General features: G+C 43.3%; 1 protein-coding gene across 3 annotated transcripts in view; it reads left to right on the top strand.

The window, feature by feature from the left end:
- TSPAN18 (tetraspanin 18) overlaps positions 1–18,892 on the top strand; it is a 121,668-nt gene extending 102,776 nt beyond the window's left edge. For all 3 annotated transcript variants that reach the window (XM_053981051.1, XM_053981050.1, XM_053981052.1), the window contains 5 exons: positions 4,541–4,615; positions 10,309–10,407; positions 11,644–11,823; positions 14,265–14,348; positions 15,304–18,892. In XM_053981051.1, coding sequence (XP_053837026.1) covers positions 4,541–4,615; positions 10,309–10,407; positions 11,644–11,823; positions 14,265–14,348; positions 15,304–15,351 — 486 coding nt within the window. In that variant the 3' untranslated portion in view covers positions 15,352–18,892. The remainder of the gene's footprint in view (positions 1–4,540; positions 4,616–10,308; positions 10,408–11,643; positions 11,824–14,264; positions 14,349–15,303) is intronic.

Below are 18,892 nucleotides of genomic sequence, written 5' to 3'. Positions count from 1 at the left end.
ACTTTAAACAGGACAGGAAAGTCCTCTTTCTTGAATACAAACCCATCCTTTCCTAGAGATGAGCGTGGCTTCACTGAGATAAAAATTCTCTCTGGCCCTTGGCTCCCATATGTCTTGAGTTCATAGCCTGCCAACGAGAGCCCTTTTGGGGAAGCCGCTCTGGGTTTCATTTCTAGTGATTCACCTCAGAAGTAAATCAGAAAAACAAATGTATCACCTGTGAAGTCTGTGGAGATCTGCCCTGAGGAACCTAATAAAATGGAAAGGATGAGGCCCAATGAGCCTGAAGTTACTTCAAAGCCCATCCTTGTCAGATTAAGAAACTAAAATTGAAGTTTGATGAGAAATGTTGTTTTGAGTGAAGGGGAGAGTAATATTTTCAGTCTGCTGCATACAGACTGGTGACCTGGCTGGAGAAAGGGAGCTCTGGGCCATGTTCTCCCCTGATTTAACATCATTTACAGGTTTGAATGTTTTCCCATGTGTTTTAGTTATTATACTCCAGTACACTTAATTTTGTGGTTATTACTTTTCTTACTCCTAGAGATAGTTCTGAGCCCTTCTGCTTTATTTATTTACCTTCATTATTATTTTATTTTGAACAAAATGTGAGAAAAATATGAGCTGGAAATAATGTCCCAGACTAGGAGAAACTCTAAAAGTAATTACTGGATAAGGAATTATTGTTCCATTTTGATCAGTCAGATCTTTGAGGGCTTTTTGTGTCAACGCCAACTCATCTAAACAGCCAGCCATCTCATGTTCAGCAGTGTGAAGCACTTGGACGAGGACCTGGGAGAAGAACTATGTTTCTAGCTTCTTTTTTGGGGCCACACCAGCTGATGTTAAAATCAGCTGATCTTAAAACATCTGTGAAAACCGAAGTCTGATAGGAGTAAGTTTTAGACACTGAATAGGAAAAAGATTAATGACTGTATGCCAGAGAGACTGGGAACACTTGCAAAACAGAGAGTATAAGTCTTTGTGAGGGTGGTACCTGGGGAGAAGTTGCTAGATCAAATCAAGTCCACTTACAAAGTTGTTAAAGAATTGATGAGCCAGAGAGCTGCTTGAGTGAGATTTCAGTGATGCATAATGTATGCCTGAAGCTTTTAGTCCAAATGTAAACAGAAGATAGAAGGGACAAGACAGATGCATGTTCTCTAGGTTCTGGTTTCAGTGTTTGCAAGGACTTTTATTTTTCATTAAGCTGCTTGTCTTTTGGTAAAAAATAACCCTATCACCATGGAACCTAACGTTGCATTAAGCACAAGGGTGTGAAAGCGTTTCTAGATTTCCTGGCATTTGGACCTGGCTCACAAAAAAAAGAGGAATGAACAGTAGCCTGCAAATCAGACACTGAATAACTTGTCCTAAAGGTCCTTTGACTGCAAAACAACACTGTAAAAATCAGAATCCAAAGTACTATTGAATGTGCAACATTGTACCAAGAGAATGAATTCAGCTTTATTAAGAGAAGACCCCACATTAGCTTCATTTGGCTTAGTTTTAAATGCAGACATCTTGTTTTGCATTCCTGTAAAACAGATGTAGTAGCCCCTCAAACTTCTCAGCATAAAAATGCAGGTCCAGGTCCTTTGAGTTAAAGATGGTTGACACTTTTTGGAACAGCAGTTCTGAAACTGGAACATTGAATGAGTTATGAAAAGTAAACACAAAGCATTAATTTGTGGAAACTTCTGCTAGACCACTTCTGTGAAAATTCCTGCAATCATCACCTGGAGCTGTGGCAAGATTTTTGACTAGTATGAGAGATCACATTTCTTCGGATGTTCACCTTGGATGTGGGGAGTATCTGTGTTCAAATGTCAAGTATCAAGCTTGAATTTGAATGTGAGGTTGCTGTGTCCCATGCATTAACCAGCTGGCTCCTTATCCATAATCAATTTAATTTTTGGAAGGAAAACACATTAAGCAGATTTTGACTCTCCTTCAAATGCAGAATGGGAGCAAGTTCTGAAACACTGATGATCCATCTTTTTCTCATCAACCCTAATGGCTGCTTGTGAGTTTTTCCCTACTGTAACTTACAAATCTGTAATGCAGAGTGCACAGTATAAGTGTAAATCAGTTTGGGAATGATAACGAAGCTTATCACAGATAATCTGGGAATGACTGCTTCCACTTCTGCACAGACCTGTGCTGGAGCTTGGGTGAACATGTGCCTCCCAGTAATCAGTAAATGAAATGCAATTAGCAGGGTGATGGGATTAATCACTTGATCACCACCTTAGACCTTAGTGACTATGCTGAGATCCCTTGATGGATGATGATGTGAATTTGCAAAGCATCGTTCATTCTCATCACTTGTTCTTTGCCCTCCTGTGGTGAAATTAAAACAGTCTCTGAGCAGGAAAAAAAGAAGCCACACAGAAAACTCCAGCAGTAAGAATAAATTAGAGTGTTAACTAGCTCAGTAAAATCAAGAACCGTATGCTGTTAAAAACCAAAATCCCTGCTCATCTGACTTCTTTTGTTTTGTCATTTGAGCCCAGGCTCCTTTGCTTTTGTTTCCACTGCAGAAGCTGGAAGACAAATGTGATAGGGTGGTGCATGTGCTTTTCTAGTGGGGAAAAATCACTTAAAGCTCTGATAATTGACAACAAAACAACATTTTGCCCATTCCAAGCAGATAGTTTGAATTCTCTATCCATTATTGAAGTGCACAATGCACTGCCTTTCAGACACTGTTTATAAATAATTGCTTGGGGATCACAATAGTACTTCTGGCCCTGTCTGCCTGTTTTCTGTTTCGGAAAGACCTTCTATAAACTTCTCAAACACACACAAACACACAAAAAAAAAAATCCAGACTTTTCTTGTGTTTATTTTTACTTGTTGCTTCATCTATCTTCATTGGCAACATGTACCCTCCACATGTTGTGGCCTTACAGGGTTCTCCGTTCACTTTTGCCTTTCTCACACAATGCCAAAATCTGAGTTAATGTCTTAACATTTACTCAGTTCTGTAAAATAATCCCAAAGTCTGTGGGCTAATTCTTGGGCTGTTTGAATTTTAGACAGGCTAATTCAAATGGTAATTTCTCTTTATGGCAATAAGAATGTAAAAAATGTCCACCTAGTTCAGACTTACAGTTAATCAAGTCCATGATTTTGTCTATAAGAATGGAAATTAATGCCATTTCGGGAGAGAGTGTGAATCTAGCCACTTTCTGTTCTGTCCCTATAGCTATTCCTCAGCACCAGCATTCATTGTTTTAAGGATGTTAAAGGGCAATCCCTGTCTGTTCTTTTTACTGGTTCATAATGACTGAAGCAGCATCAAATTAGCACAAGGCATCAGTGTCACTGAGAACTGGTCACAAGAACAGGCAGAATCTGAAGTGGAAGCCCACAGGAGTCCCATCACTCATCCTGGGCTGGAAACACTTCCAAGTACCTGAGTGCTCTGAGTAGACAAGGTTCCAGGAACAGCACCCTCCCAGCAGCATGTCGGTCCCTGGGGATGAGACGTCTCAAGTGCATCTGACTTACTTCTGTTGGGTGGGGGGTGAAGGCACAGTGGATCACCCAGGCTTGGTAACCTCACCTAAACAAGGTGCCTTTGGCAAGACTAGAAACCAAACTTTTAGACTGAAGCAGCAGAAGGTTGCAAAGGCAACAGGATGAAATATAGTTCTAGCTCAAATTGAACAGCCATGTGCCTCTCTGTTTTGCTTTCCTTCCCTTTTCCTAAAATTAGGATGACATAAGTGTAAAGAGTTTTACTTCAACCTGGAGGCCTGTTTCCCTTTTACTATCATTTAATGTGCAGGCTGTGCTTTCTGTCAAGTCTGCAGCATGCTCTTATCTTAAGAATGTGAATATGCACACTTTGGGTACCATACAAGACAGGGATGATACTGGCATAACCAAATTAAATTATTATGGTGTGTTATCAAATTTCTGTAGAGGTTCTGTGTGGTTAGTACTTAACTTAGTGCAATCCCACTGTGTGGGGGGGATATTAACCAAGGCTAATTTTGACCTGAAATGAAAACAGCCCATTTTAGGTCATAGGTATAAATATTTGAGGGTATATCCCACTTCCTCCTTCCACACAAGAAAAGCTGTGATTGTATTACAGTAAAATTTGTTGTTTGTATTGTGATCTGGGTTATGTGTCTGTGCATTTACATGTGATACCTATACTTGTGTCTGGACAGTTTAACCTCTGTGAGCATGTCCACAATTATGTCAACTTTTCCATCAAAGTAGGCTATACTGTTTTGACCTGGTGCAGGTTTATCGGGGGATGCTATGGGTTCTGTAACCTTATATGCTTTTACTCATTAGAACCAGGCAAAAGTGTCACAAGCACCCATGTCCTGTGATGAGGTCAGAGAGGGAATTTGTGTGCTTCAAGTGACTGCCTCGTACAGTTTCTTAATTGTAAGGGGGGGGAAAGTTTCCTTAGTTATTTTTTTCATCTCTTTGGTGATTAGCAAAACCTGGTATTCCTACTACCTATTGCAGACATTTAATGCTATGTTTGTGGTTTTTATCTTCTCTCTTCCAGTTCTTCATGTTTATTTTGTTAATCTTCCTGGCGGAGCTTTCAGCTGCAATCCTGGCTTTTATATTCAGAGAAAATGTAAGTATCTGACGGTGGGCAATCTCTGGACCCTAGTGGGGTTATACACACCTGGAGCAGGGTGTTAGTGGCTGATTTGTCTGTACAGTGACTGTTTGAAATATCAGCAAACCTCATTCATTACTACCCTGTCTGCAGAACTGCCAGCATGCCAGGGAATGCTAACTAACCTGGCTGGTGCAGTATGGGAAGTTTATGGGGCACACTTATTCCTGAAGTTTTTAAAGTCTTCCTGACCCTCTTGCAGCCAAACCAGCTGCACATTCCATCAGAGAGAAGTTTTATAGTAAAGTCACACTATGATTAAAAGCAACTATTTTCCTTTTTCAATATATCACGGGTTTAATATTAATAGTTGAAAACTTCTGTTTTCCAGACAGAGCCAATGCTTGCTCTGCAGTACAAAAAATCTCTTATGAATCTTCTAATCATATTTATTCTTGATCTTCCATGTTCTGCTGCTCACCAGACTGCTACCAATGCTTCTTGTAAGATATCCCCCCAGACCTGCCCTAAGCAAATCTCACCCCACTTATTGCCCTGCTTAGATTTGTCCTTCTCTCCAAAGCTTCATATGATGTAGCCTTTCTCTATTCTTCTGCAATGAATATTGTTATATGGCCATCATCCCTCCCCTGTGCTAGTGGTAAACTTTTACTACAGTAGTAGTAACCACAGTCTCATTTCTTTCTCTAAACAGTAAAGGTCTGTGGATTTTTTTCATGTTCACACATGTGCAAAGGAGAGCCTGACTGAAGTAGGTCCATCCTTCTTGGAGTGATGGCTTTGAAAAAACATTGGCTGGTAGAGGTGGTCACTAGTGACTGTTAGTATTTATTTTGCTTATTTTGTCTCTGCCAGTAGTAAGATACAGCACATTTGCTGTACTGAGCGTGAGAGAAATGTGGCAGGAGCAAAGAACGGCCACGTAGAAGGATGATTTTCTTAAACCAGTATATACTTCTAATTTTATTCATTTTTAAAAGTTTTTGATAGAAAATAATCAAAACTTAGGAAGCTCATAGCAAGAGAGTGTGGTATTTGTATAGTAGGATGGGCTTGGGGGGAGGTAATGAGAGGACTTTCTTCTATTTATGAGCTGGTGGTCTTTTGTCTTTGCCTCAGATCTGAAGGCAGTGGGGAAGGGATGGCACTCTGCACACAGAATGGGTGCCCCATTCCAGTTTAAGCTTTGAGAACATACCCTTATGGAAACACCTATAAACATATTGCAGTATGGGGTGAAGTCTGGTGTCTTCTGGTCATTACAGCTCTGCTCTTAGGAGTTTTTAGAGAATTCCTTTGGTTCAGCACAAGGAGCAGACCGCACACGTAAAAACTGGCCTGCAGACCCGGGTATATGTTTTGTCACAGAGACAAAACATGGTCCCTGCAGAGCAGGGGCTGGGCGAGCAGCTCTCAGCTGATGGTTCCTACCTCCCCGCTTCTCTGTGGGAAACTGGTAAAAGGTACAACAAACTGCCCAGGCTTGTTGCAAGTCCTGGGTGCAAGGTGACTGCATTTCTGACGTGTCCTCCTCGCTTACAGCTTGCTTCTGGGAAAAACATCGGTACCTTCCACTCCCACAGGACATGTAAGGTCGTGTTATCTTGCAAGATAAGATCACAGTCGTTATTCTAGACTTCTGTGGCATCTGGTAGTGTTTTGTGAGATATGACTTGAAAGGGACCAAACTTCTATCTTTCTTGAGCTTGTCTCCTTGTTTGTATCACCAGCTTCCCACTCTGTCAGAATGATTGACAGGAAGGGCTTAAATGGGAAGGAATGAAGAACGTCAGATCCCAGCATAGCTGGAGATGGCTCTATGCAGAAGTCAAACTTGTTCTGCAAGTTCTTGTGGTTTGTTCTCTCCTCAGGTTTGTTCTAGAAAAAATAGCCCTTGTTTTGGCATTGCTGTAAGTTGTGGTGGTAGCTCATCTGACTTGGAAGCTACTTGTGGCCAATTTTGCTGTCACCTTTGGGTTAGGGTGAGCTACATAGACAGACGGAGGTGGTCTTTCATCGATTCCATAGTGGGAAGAATTCTTCACAGTAGCAATTTAAAGTCAAGATCAGATGTGCTCTTTTTTTTTTACGAAATTAATTACTTTCAGGGCATGTGGTGGCAAATGCACACTTAGCCAATTTAAATTTCTTTGACGCTTACCAAGCAGGATTCTGTGATGGTCGCTGCACCAGTCCTTATGGCTGTGGCCTCTCTGGGTGTGTAAAATGAGAACAAAAGATACACTTAATCTGCTTGCTTTACAGATAATGTTCACTGCAGCTTTCTGTTGTATAGTTTTACATTCAAACCAGCTCCCAAATACTCAGTGGGGTTAAATTATTAACAGCTATGGGAGTGAGAGAAATCAAGAGACAAAAATAAGGGAGAAAAGAGATGTTTTCTGCTGAGATTTCAAATGAGAGGAAGAGTCAGTGAAGTAGAGCAAGGTGGTGGGGTAAGTGAAGTTGTTGTTCACAAAGGTGAGCTACTGTGATCTGCAATTCCAGCTGCACTTCCAAAGAGCTATTTAAAAGCAGTCTCTGAAGAAGAAGGCTGCTGTTAATTAGCTAGGGGATTACCAGAGTTTCTCTTCCTTAGAAAAGGAGGTTTTGGGAGTGAAGAACCCTTTATCATCTAGAAGATCCCCCATAAAATAATGACTTTCATGAACACTAGAGAGAGACTTTGAAAGAGCAATAGGAATTGCTCTTTCTATGCCATTGAGAGGTACGGATGGGAAAAACCCTTGAGGGATATTTGATTCTTAGTGAACTGTCTTAGCAAGCAAGAAAGCAGATGGTAGGGAACAGAAGAGTCCAGTGGCAGGCTTTGGATGGAGTCCGGATGTTTGGATTTTTAGCTCCAGTTCTAACACTTAATAAGCAAGTCACCTTGGATGCTAGTGCCTCTATTTCCTCAGACATAAGGCAAAAAGCTAAAGAATGTGAATCTTCCTTATCTGAGCAGACAGAGGTGTCTCAGATTGATGGCATGGCAGGAGTGGGAAGTGCAGCACTGGTGACTGCACCTCCATGCCCTGTACTGTGGCAGACACACCAGAATGCTCCAGGCCGATGTAGATGGGCAGGAGTGCGTCCTGTTCCCCAAGAAGGCACCATGAAGGCAGCTTCTTGTACAGCGTTCAGTGTCCTTAAGCACAGTGCAGCATGAGAAGGCTGTGACCTTCCTTGGCAGTGCCAGCATGCCTGTGTTGTGCAGAAATGCCCTCCTTTTTCTAAACCCCTTTTATCTGGCTGCACTAATCCCAGCAAAGCTATTTTTTGAACCAATGTGACAAAACAGTCTCACTTCATTCACTGCCATGTAAATGTATGCATGCATGTGCTGCATCGGAGGCACCCCGCCCGAAACACAGCTGAACAGCTCCTTATTGTTCATGGCTGTGGCTGCCACAACTGTGTTGTCAAAGCCTGTGTGAAGCTCTAGTTTTATCAGTAGGTCCTTTGCTCCCTTCTGAATGGCTCTTGCCATAAAAGTCCAATGTGCACCAATCTCATCAGGGCCGGTACTTGTTTCAGCTAGAGGAGGGCCATGGGTATGGCAATAGGACTGTCTTATTTCATCCTCCTTTATCAGCAATTTCTTAAAAGAAGAATTTTTTTTTGGCCCTATTCTTCTGAACTTGAGATGCTCAGGAGAAGCAGTTTAAGACCAACAAAATGGAATCTGTTATTTTTTCTGGCAAATGTATTCTTCCAGCACTAGGTTTTGTTTTAGGCCAAGTGTTGTAAAAATCACACACAAACTCTGAACAATTTCCTCTGGGATTATTCCTGTCAAAATAAAGGTTTCACTTTATATTAAATTACTCTTTTGTTTTAGACCCCAGCAAAGGCAGCCAGCTGGGATTATTACCAGCAGTAATATCAGTTTCAAAGTGTGTGCTTCAGGAACAGACGAGCATCAAAAAAGTGTGCTGCTCTCTGCAGAGTTGGATGCTGCATGGATAAAGTACACAGAGAAAGGGAAGGGAAGGAGAACACCGAGGACTTAATTCAGCATCTTCTAATCTCACCTTCCCTTAGTGCACCAAATTCCCAAAGGAAAAATACCATGTTCTCTGGTATTTTAATGTTCAAAAGCAAAAAAATGAGTTAATATCTGTCCCAAAAAAGTAATTTAGGAATTAAACGGTATAACTAATTAAAGGTAGTGAGATTGAGCTAATTGCATGATTCAAGTATTTGTGATAAAGTTTTACTCAGTACTGATGTAGTAATTACATTTGGCCTTTGTTTATATTTGTAAAAGAGAAGCCAATATTAGGTGGTATCCAGGATCTTCTTAAAAGTCACTACAGGTTTTTTTGTCCTTAAATTTTGTGATACAAACGAAACAAACAGTTTTGTGCTTGTGCTTTTGTGCCCACCCATAAAGCTCATACATATGTATGTGTATGTGAGATATTTCATGTTGCATATCAAGAACCTGAAACCAGCTTGTAGCAGTCTCTGTTACTGTGTCAGCAGTGCTGTATGAACAACAGGGGGGAATAGAAAGGGTATTTTTCAGGCAGCTTAATTCCTGATCCTACAAATGTGCAACCATCACAGCAGCGCTGTAGCCAGCCAAGTCCAGCCCCCTTCACTGTGGCTTTTGCAGTGGCAGAAGATTTTGCCTGTGTGGATCACTAATCACAAGATATTTTGGAGAAGGGACCATGCAAGTCCAGATCTTGGGAACATGAAAGAGGATTTCTTGAAGTTTTTGTCCTGAAGTGACAGAAAGGCAGCAAGATTGAACTGGGATGTTCAGTTTAACATGATTGTTAGGATTTTATGTTCATTATTCCTCCAGAGAGTCATCCTAAGTAAATGTAATTTCAAGGTGTCTAGCTTCTTGAGAAGACTCTGGAACAAATTGTTGGTGCATTTATTCTATTTTACTGTAAATATAGACAGGGGTAAATGACATTTCAATAATTTATATTGTTGACTATTGAAAAAATGTTTACATTATCTAAATACAAAGAGGATTTTTTTCTTCATGTATGCAGGTTAGTTTAGATAATCAAAAGCATTGTTAAACAAATGGCATTTTTTTCTGATTCATAAGATGACTTGACTAGTTCCTATTAATTAATTTTTTTACTTCTTTTTAATTTCTAGAAAGTTTCATGTTAAGGCTTCATTCTGCTTTCTCACACATTGACGTAAATTCAGAGCAGTTTCCCTGTTGTTAGTAGGAAGTTAACTGGTTTGACTGAAAAGTGGAGGGGAAAATCATACTTTGCTTGCAGACCTCCTGAAGCACAGCAAGTGAAAATACAGTTTGGGTGTGGATATGACAATCTTTCTAAAATCTGGTTTAGGCCTGTTTCAATTTATTAAATACTTTCAAATACTGCTGAAAATTAAAAAAGAAACAAAACCAACAACAACTAAAACCAACCAACATTTAAGTGTAAACATTATTTTAGAAGTACAGATACAGTTTAGTCCCTGATTTTAATGACTGACAGTTGTATTCAACAGGTACCCTTCACCCTCTACATAGATATGGCTCAGCCAATGGCTTTTCTCATGTTTCTCCTCTGAGGTTTGTAAAAAAAGAACAAACCCAAAAAACCAAAGAACCCCCATCATTCACAGGAGGGAGCTTTGGGAAATGTTTGGGAAAGGTGTTGGCAATAGCCTTTACATTTCCACTTGTCTGTGAATTTCAGCTGACCAGAGAGTTCTTCACCAAGGAGTTGAAGAAGCACTACCAGAGGAACAATGACACAGACGTCTTCTCTTCCACCTGGAACTCTGTTATGATCACAGTAAGTCAGACCACCCCAATCCCATTCTGCCTGTGGTCAGTGGCCACCAAAAAGTTGCTCAGTCCACACCCTCAGCTCTCCCACGGTCAGCCTGCTTTAACCATCCTATTATGTCCAGCCTAGCACCAGAGCTTGTGGTTGAAGGGAGGTGAGATTTTGGCTGGCAGTCAGTCAATCTCAAATGGAGCTGCCAACAGTCCTGAGAGAGAAATCCTAGTGACTGCATCAGGGTCACCTGATTTGCCAAAGCCTGAGGCATTAGAGTACCCTCAGTTTTCAAATATTGGGCACAGAGAGCAGTGGAGGTATCTGCAACCAAGTATCATTGCATTTGCTCTGAGCCTTTCACCTTGCAGGCTGCTTCAGAATTATTCCCAGCCAACAGCAGCCAAAAGCTGGCATTAACTAGCATTTTGCAGTTAACAGCAGCTTAGGCAGGAGTGTGCCTAATGATGTATTTTCACTATAGAAATATTAGCTATCAAAATTGACTTTGCTATTACACCCCTAATTGGGCAGGTTACAGGTCAACTGTCATTGGAACTGCAGTTGTTATTACCTACCACAAGGAATTCAGTCTGTGTGTGTGTGGTGTGTGTGTGGACACATGTGTTAGTGCTCTGTACACCCCACGGTGTATCCCTTCAGGAGTGAAAAGCAGGACGTCAGCTTCTGCAGATGAAAAGTCAATTTTAATCTTAAAAGGAAAGGATGATTGCTGCCCTTCATGCTGATTCAGGACTTTAATAAAGACATTTCCTTTTGCTGACTGAAAGGAGACCGAGTCAGAGTATGACTTGAATCCTTAAAAAGCATCTGACTGGAATCCTAAAGAGGGACCTTACTCAAATCACCTAGCAGTGTTTTCGAGCAGCAACAATCCTGGCCATTAGCTATGGGGAGAAAGGGTGGTTGGGAGCCTGGATCGTACTGCTGAGTGATCTCAAGCAAGTCATTCTGGATATGCTCCAAAGCCCTGTGTAGTTCGCAGCGATATTCCCAGTAGTACCTTAGAATCTACAGTATGGCATAGAAACATTGGGACTTCATAAAGACTTCAATGAAACAGAAGCTCCAAGGTACAAGCACAACTCACTTCTTTGGAAACAATGGTTGTTTTGTCTCTGCTTTGACTAAAGCTTCGATCACTACGAGAGTAGGTATTAGATTTCTCAAGTCTGCTTTGAGGGAAAGGTGTCAATTCTGTCTTCCTTTCTTCTCTGTGCCTCTCCCAAGTTTGCCTGCTGTGGAGTGAACGGACCAGAAGATTTTGAAGATATTCGTCATCTTCCATATTCCTCTTTGGAAAAGGCGATACCAGAGGCTTGCTGCCAGCGAGAGCTCCAGAGCCGGGAAGGGATGTTTGTCAACAAGGAAGCTTGTCTAGAAGGCATTGAGAGGTTTCAGAACCGGCAGGTAAGGGAGGTCAAACCCTAGGAAAAGGAGCTTCACAGTGGGCAGAGAGATGGCTGCAGTGGTCATGGGTAGCTAGTGAATCTGGCAGGTCCTGACTGTACCTCACATCCTAATTACACTCCTGCTGACAGCTTTTGAAGTGATGGCATATGGCTGATTTTGAAAATCTTCTTTCATTGCATACACTGCTAAGTCCATGTTGTGCTGTAACATCAGAAATACGATGATTTTCCTAAGGGATTGAGAGGTAAGGTGGAAATTTAGATCAAGTTCTGTTGTGTTTATGAAGGTTAGAACTACCTCTGAGTAGTTAATTAGCAAGCCAGCACAGGTCAGGTAGGATGGGATGGAGTTGACTCTTACTGGCTGCACGAATGGTTCCAATTTAGTTCACAAAGACTCCTAATCAATATATACAATCAAAATATCAAAGGTTAAACAGCCACAGAAAACCATGTCTGTTTGCTACAGAAGAGAAGTATTGGAAAGCTGCATTTCTCTGCTTTTTGTACTCTTTACTGTAGAAAAAGGGCATTTCTTATAGCTGTCTTCCAGTACCTACAGGGAGCCTACAAGAAAGCTGAAGAGGGACTTTTTACAAAGGCATGTAATGATAGGGCAAGGAGGAATTGCCTTAAACTGAAAGAGTGTAGTTTTAGTCTAGATATTACAGAAGAAATTATTGACTGTGAGGGTGGTGAGATGCAGGATCAAGCTTCCTTCTCCCTCCAGACTAGGCAGTGGTCCTCTTTTCAGCACTTAAGAGCAGATTGAGAAAGAGAGGAAAGGATTTTGGAAGCAGAATGTGAACTGTTCGCTGACTAGCAGCTGGAAATGGTTGGCAAAGGCACTCTGGGTGAGAGATCATAGCAGACAGCACCATGCTGCTTCTGCCAGGTCTGATTGCTGGGAATAGATGGGGAGGAGAGAGATGACAGACTGCAGGGAGGGAAAGAGAAATGCATTGTGAGAAAGAGGGTTAAAGTTTTGCTTGAGTGGTAATGCTGAAGCTTACCACTCCCATGGAAAGGGAAGGCTTCCTGCAAATCCATGTCACCAAAGTGTTGGTGGAAAAAGCTGTGTGCACAGCGAGTGTCATCAAGAACAGAGCAGTGCACTTCTGCAAAACAGGAGAGACAATCCCAAGCAACTGAGAGCTGAACTGAGCCATTGCTGGAGCAAAGTTAAGCTCTTGGGCCACCATGCTGGTAGGACTGTGCTGACACACTTGTGCTCACTCCTGTCTGTAGCCAGCTGAGGAGAGCATGCTGAAGGCTGGGTTCAGGTTGGAGGTCTGGCAAGCACACAAATATTTGTTGCTGGGCTGGATGCTTTTCTCTGAAGATTTGGGTGAAACATGGCTGGAAGACAGCTCGTGCTGAGCAGTCTCATGTTGACAAAAGCATGGTTTTAACAGCTCAGTTACTGCACCAGCAGTCTGGGTTCCCTGGGGTGGCCTCATGAGTGGATCTTCTCCATGCCCTCCCTCATTCTCCACCGGCTGTGCCTCACTCACAGGGTCTGGCATGGACACAGGTACATAGCTATTGTGCTGTCTTTGCTGCTCCAAGACTTTCATTATAGGTGGAAGGAAAAAAACCAGGTGATCGAAACGTCCTAGCAGTATAGATAGGATTAAAATGTACGTGTGAAGTATATTCTCAGTGGAGAGGAATCTACTTTTCATATTGGACAAACTCCAATCTACTTTTCTTTTTATGTGTCACCTGTTTGCAGAAATTTCCCAGTGGGTTGAAATTTTAGGTTGGGAAAACTGAGGCCAGGATAAGCTGCTGATTTCCAGAAATATCCTGAAATCTTTGCAGGAAGATCTACCTGCTGTTAATTGTATTAGCAACCATAAATTTAATTAAGGATGATGGTGCCTATGCTTCATAAGCAGAATAATTGCCATAGTGCATGGCCCTGAGTTCCTAATGAAATTCTTCTTCTGTAGCAAGATCAGCAGGTGTTCAGCCAGCCTCTTTTGGGGGAAAACAGAGAGAAAAGGTCCTGGGATGGTAAAGAGCTGCTGGCTGTGAGAGATGAATCAAGAATTTCCTGCCTTGGCTTTAAATAAATCATTCTTTTCTCTAGCCAGTCTGGGATGTCTGTCACTTGCAGTGAGTGTCCTTCCCTCTGTGCTTAGTCTCTGCCCTTTGCAGATGGAGTTCCTCTCTGTGCTGCTCCTCTCTGCCCTGCAGGAGCTCACAGTTCCTCATGGTAGTGAGGGCTGTGAACCACTCCCAGCACACTACAGCAATACCTTCCTCTTCCCCAGCACTGTCCCGTGGACCTCTGCCTCCTGGTGCCATGGAGCTGAGTGAGGTGGTGAGGGGGAGCCCAGCTTGTGGTGCCTGGGTCTGAGAACACCTCGTGTCCTAGTGAGAGCAACACAATGTGCTGCTCAGGTGTATCTCACCATGTTTTGTCTTTCCTAGGGCTGCTACACCGTGATCCTGAACTCCTTTGAGACATACGTGTACCTGGCAGGAGCTCTTGCCATCGGAGTGTTGGCTATTGAGGTACTGACTGTTGTCTGACTGGAACAAAGCAGTATCAGTAAGGTGCCAGCAGCAAGGCAAACAGGCAGGTGCTCCCCCTCGCCAGGGAAAGGTGCTCTGGCAAAGTGCAACGCTATCAACTTGTGGGTTTAATTGCCTGGAAAGAGGCTCCTTGATCCTTTGACACAAAGGGCAGGGAAATAACCGGTGCCACACGCCTGCAGTGCCACCTCGTGCTGGGCCTGCACAGAGCTCGTGCCCTGCCACGCTGGCCACAGGGGCTTTGGGGACCTGCCACTTTCCACAGGGCCCTACGCAGTCACTGCTCCCACTGCCACAGTGCCCCGGCCAGCTGACTAATCTGTCACTTGGTTAATGTGTTTTAAAGCACCCTGCCTGTGCTTTAAAACCTTCTGTTCAGAGACTGAAAGCATGGGCTCCAGAGCACTTTCATTGTCCTGCATTAGTAGCCTCTTCTTTGGCGATGTCTCTGAGGAACAGACATCCAGCAGACATGGTTTTAGCCCAGAAATTATGTCCCTGTGGCATTGCAGGGAAAGGCTGGGTACTTTAAAAGCTCCCCATCTTGTGCAAAGGAGAGAGATCTGGGCAGAGGTGCAGCAGCCTCCCACAAAGGCTGTGCTGTGCCCGTGCCAGGCAGTAGCAGTGATGTGCAGAGCAGGGACTGTGGATCCTGTGCCCCTGTGACACCAAGGGCAGTTTGGGAATGAAGTCAGGCTGCTGCTGTAGCCACTAACAGTTTGGAGGGGAGGGAGAGGCAGAGGAAGGAGTTTTGCCACAGCCTCCTGGGGGTGGTAAGGGTCCCCCTCTCTGCATCACTGAGTGCTAGGTAGGAGGAAGCAATGGGGGTGGTCGCAGGGCCAGGGAGGGCTTTACCAATCTTATGGAAGATGCAGCTGACATTTATGGTTCTCTGTTTTGTTTTTGCCCTCTTCTTCTCCCTTCCTCTTCCCAGCTATTTGCCATGATCTTTGCTATGTGTCTCTTTCGAGGGATCCAGTAAGAAGTGGCCCATGAACCACCATGTTCCTCACACACTCAGAAGCAAGAAGGAAAATCCGAAGAAACAAAACCTGAAAACGCCCAAAAAACTTTATTTTTTTTTAACAAAATGGGACAGGGAGAAAAAATAAAAAGAAAAAAAGAGGGTTGTAATATATGAATGACCAAAAGGATTGTACTTCAGGGGCTGGAACTTTGAGGTGATGTGCACTACACTGTACACCGGACCCTTGCCCAGAGTCACCCACAGCAACCGTGGAGCAGGAGCCCAGAGCTGCCGATTGCACTAGAGATGGATGGAGCTGGTGGGGATGTGGGAGGATGAGCACAGCGCCTCTCACACAGGCTGAGCCTACCATTCACCACTTCATCATGCTTTAGACAACAAAGGACTCGAGAACAGACAAGCAGGGGCTGCATAAGGGAACAGGTTGGCCGTGACTGTCCAGGTGGGTTTGAAATAAGCAGTGGTGGCTTGTCTAAGCAGGTGTAGTCAACATTTGCGTGATTCTGGCTTTAATTTCCAGCCACAGGATGAAAACACTCATTCTTCAGTGGAAGCTCTGCCCCTGTCATGTGAAACTTGTCAGAGATGTCAAGCACTTCAGTGAGGCTGGTTTTTCTCTGGAACTCCAAGCAGGGGCAGCGTGATCTAACTTAGCAATGGGACTCAGCTAAGGCTGGCTGAGGGTCAAGAGTTTGGTGCCTACCTTTCTGTTTTTACTAAGATTTATTGTTCACTGTCGTAAAAGAGACCAAATGGTTACCTGCTGTGTTCCCATCTACTGGGGAAAATAATAGCTCTGGTCAAGCATCATTGATACTGCTGCCTTCCTGAGAAGGGGAGGGTATACTGTTTGAATCTGGTCAGCCTTTGCCTTTCCTCTGATACTTGCAAAAAAATGGTTTGTGGTGCTCTGTTAGCATAAATATTTGCAGTGGTTCCTGCATGGTTTTCCAGCCTTAAGGGGAGGTCCAGACATGGTGCTGGATTGAAGAGGCTGAAGTTTGTCAACCACTCCCATGCTGTTTTCCTGGACCAGTCTGGTGGAATCATTTCTGGTCAGAGAATTTCCCCTGAGATTCTCCCATGGGTTCATGATGAAAGTAATCATCAAGTAAAAAATGTTTTAGTTGATAGTGTTTCATCCCTTGAGATAGTTTGGTATTTAACTAATATGTCATCTACTCAATCATTTGGAAGTGAACTTGAGAAAGATGCCTGGGATTGGACCTTGGTCAGAGATTAAGCTGGAGTTACTGTGACCCCAGGCAGGATCCAAGAACACCCTGTGCGCAGCCACACTGCTCCAGCTGCTGCTATGGTCATGGATATTGACTTGGACAGGTGACTGGTTTCTCTCATCTGGAATCATCAATCTCTGTTGCCTTAATTGTTCATCTGGTCACTTATTCCCTGACCCCAAACTCATTTTACCTGGGGAATGACAGAAGGGGCTGTGGTTTCTTGTTTAGATTAGGTCTTTTTACAGATTTTATAGGCTCAGATTATGGGAGCGCTCTTATATAGGCTCAAGCCAGCCCCTCTGAAAGCTGTAATCTCTGGCAAGGAAGGAGCAGAGCATTACACTTTGTGCCCAGGTTTTGCAGCAGCAGCACGTTCATCCTCTGGCTGTTGCCTTAGCCCCTTACCCTGGGGCTGTGTCCCTTGAGCTTTCCCAGTGGCACTGCACAGACTACAGGCAAGGAAGAAAAGCAGCAGAAAGCCTGGGCCACAATAGACAAAGATAATGGTTAAGTATCCAGGTTGGGGCATCAGGATACTAGGGAACAGGAAGGAGGTATTAGGAGCTTTTCCAAGCTTCATTTGAGAACAATTTATTAAATGGCAAGAGAGGGCTGGGCAGGTAGAGATGCAGACCCCCCATGCTGCAGTCAGCATATTCCAGCAACAAAATATGTTGCCAGGGCTACTAAGCAGCATCAGATGTTGCATTAAACCTTCTGGAAAGCTGTTCAGAACTATTTCCCTCTGGACCTCCTTGTAATGAGGCATTTTAGCATTAAACTCTGGTCTGTTGTTTAATAAAGAAAAACAGTTCTGTTAGCCAAAATCCAGCAGTATTTGTACTGGACAGCAGGTGCTGCACTTAAGAAAAATCTGTTCCATCTACCAGTTTTGCAGGGAATGGGCTGAGAAGAAAACGAGCTTATCTGCTCTCCTTCTGCCTCAGGAGCTGGTGTCAGTGACTGTTCTGGGACAGCAATTCCCAGGGAAGGAACAAAACTGTCAGCAGAGTTGGTAATTTGGCTGGAGGTGATCGAAAGAAGCAGAACTGCCTCCTCCAGTCTCCAGTTTCTTCCTTTCCCCTCAGTTTATTATGCAGAGTTCTCAGGTCAGAGCCTGGCTGGCAAATATCCTCATTTGTGCATGGTGGGTGGCTGAAGGGGAAAAAAAGCCTTAAAGCCTTTTTCTGCCACCAGTGGCATGGGGGAAAAAACCTGTTAGAGCTGGGGGAACCAGACCAAAGCAGTCAGAGCACAAAGTACTAAATATACATGCCTGAAGTATGATCTTGGCTGGCTTGTTTCTCTTTGGCTTTCTTAATTCTGTACTTACTGCTTTGTCTGTCTTTAGCTTTCTTGCTTTCCCTCTCTCCCTAATGGTAGTCCCTGTATCTTCAAAAGGATCTCTTCTTAATCTGTTATTCTGGGCTGTGCACAGTTGTTTCTCCTCTTCTACCTTTTCTGATCCCCCACTGCTCTTTGTTGTGTGAAGATCTCAAATCCTCTGCAGGCTGGCTGACGTGCCACTGGGAACACAGCTCAGAAGGCCAGGCAGCAATTCCAAACAAGAACTGGAGATAGCTGTAAAGATATGTGCAAGTCTGAGAGGATCTGTAGCAGTTGGTAACATGCAGAAGAAATTTCCTTGGGGGTATTTAATGAACAAGCAAGCCCAGAAAGCAGACTCCCACGGTGTGGCAAAGCATGTGAATTTGTTGGTTTTGTCCCTTGGTTTCGTGGCTGTCCCCTCTGTGGTACAGTAGTTTTCAGAACTGTAGGCAGGAAAAACAATTGTATTTTTGTATTTTTTTTTTAACAGCTCTGGTGAGTATTTTGGGGCCAGGGGCTCAAGCTGAAGTCACTGCTGGCTGGAGAACTCTGGGCAGGCTGGAGAGCAGAAGGAGCTGCTCTGTAGCAGCTGTAGTACTGTGACCACGGCCCAAGCACCTTGGAGGGAATAGTAGAGACCAGCCTGGGCCAGCCCCCAGCCCCTCTCAGCATCCCATTCTCCTGGTTGCTATTTAATGCTCCAATGACTGTCACAAATGCCTGGGAAAAGGGCTGCGTGTGAAATAATGTTTGAAATCTATTTTAAAAAAATGTAAATGTTCTTTTTATTAGATAGCAGAGCTAATTTATCCTGTATTCCTTACTGTAATGCTTTTTTATATTGAAAGGAAATTTTTTTTGGTAATATAAACCAGAACACAAGCCTGAAGCACTCTCTGCACGGTTTTTGTGTGCATTTCTTAAAAAAACCCCAAAAAATAAAAGAAAGATATTGTGCCAGTGAA

The sequence above is a fragment of the Vidua macroura genome, chromosome 6, assembly GCF_024509145.1.
Source record: "Vidua macroura isolate BioBank_ID:100142 chromosome 6, ASM2450914v1, whole genome shotgun sequence".
NCBI lineage: Eukaryota > Metazoa > Chordata > Aves > Passeriformes > Viduidae > Vidua > Vidua macroura.
Note: the sequence above shows the minus strand (reverse complement) of the source record. Positions and strands in the feature narration are given on the sequence as shown.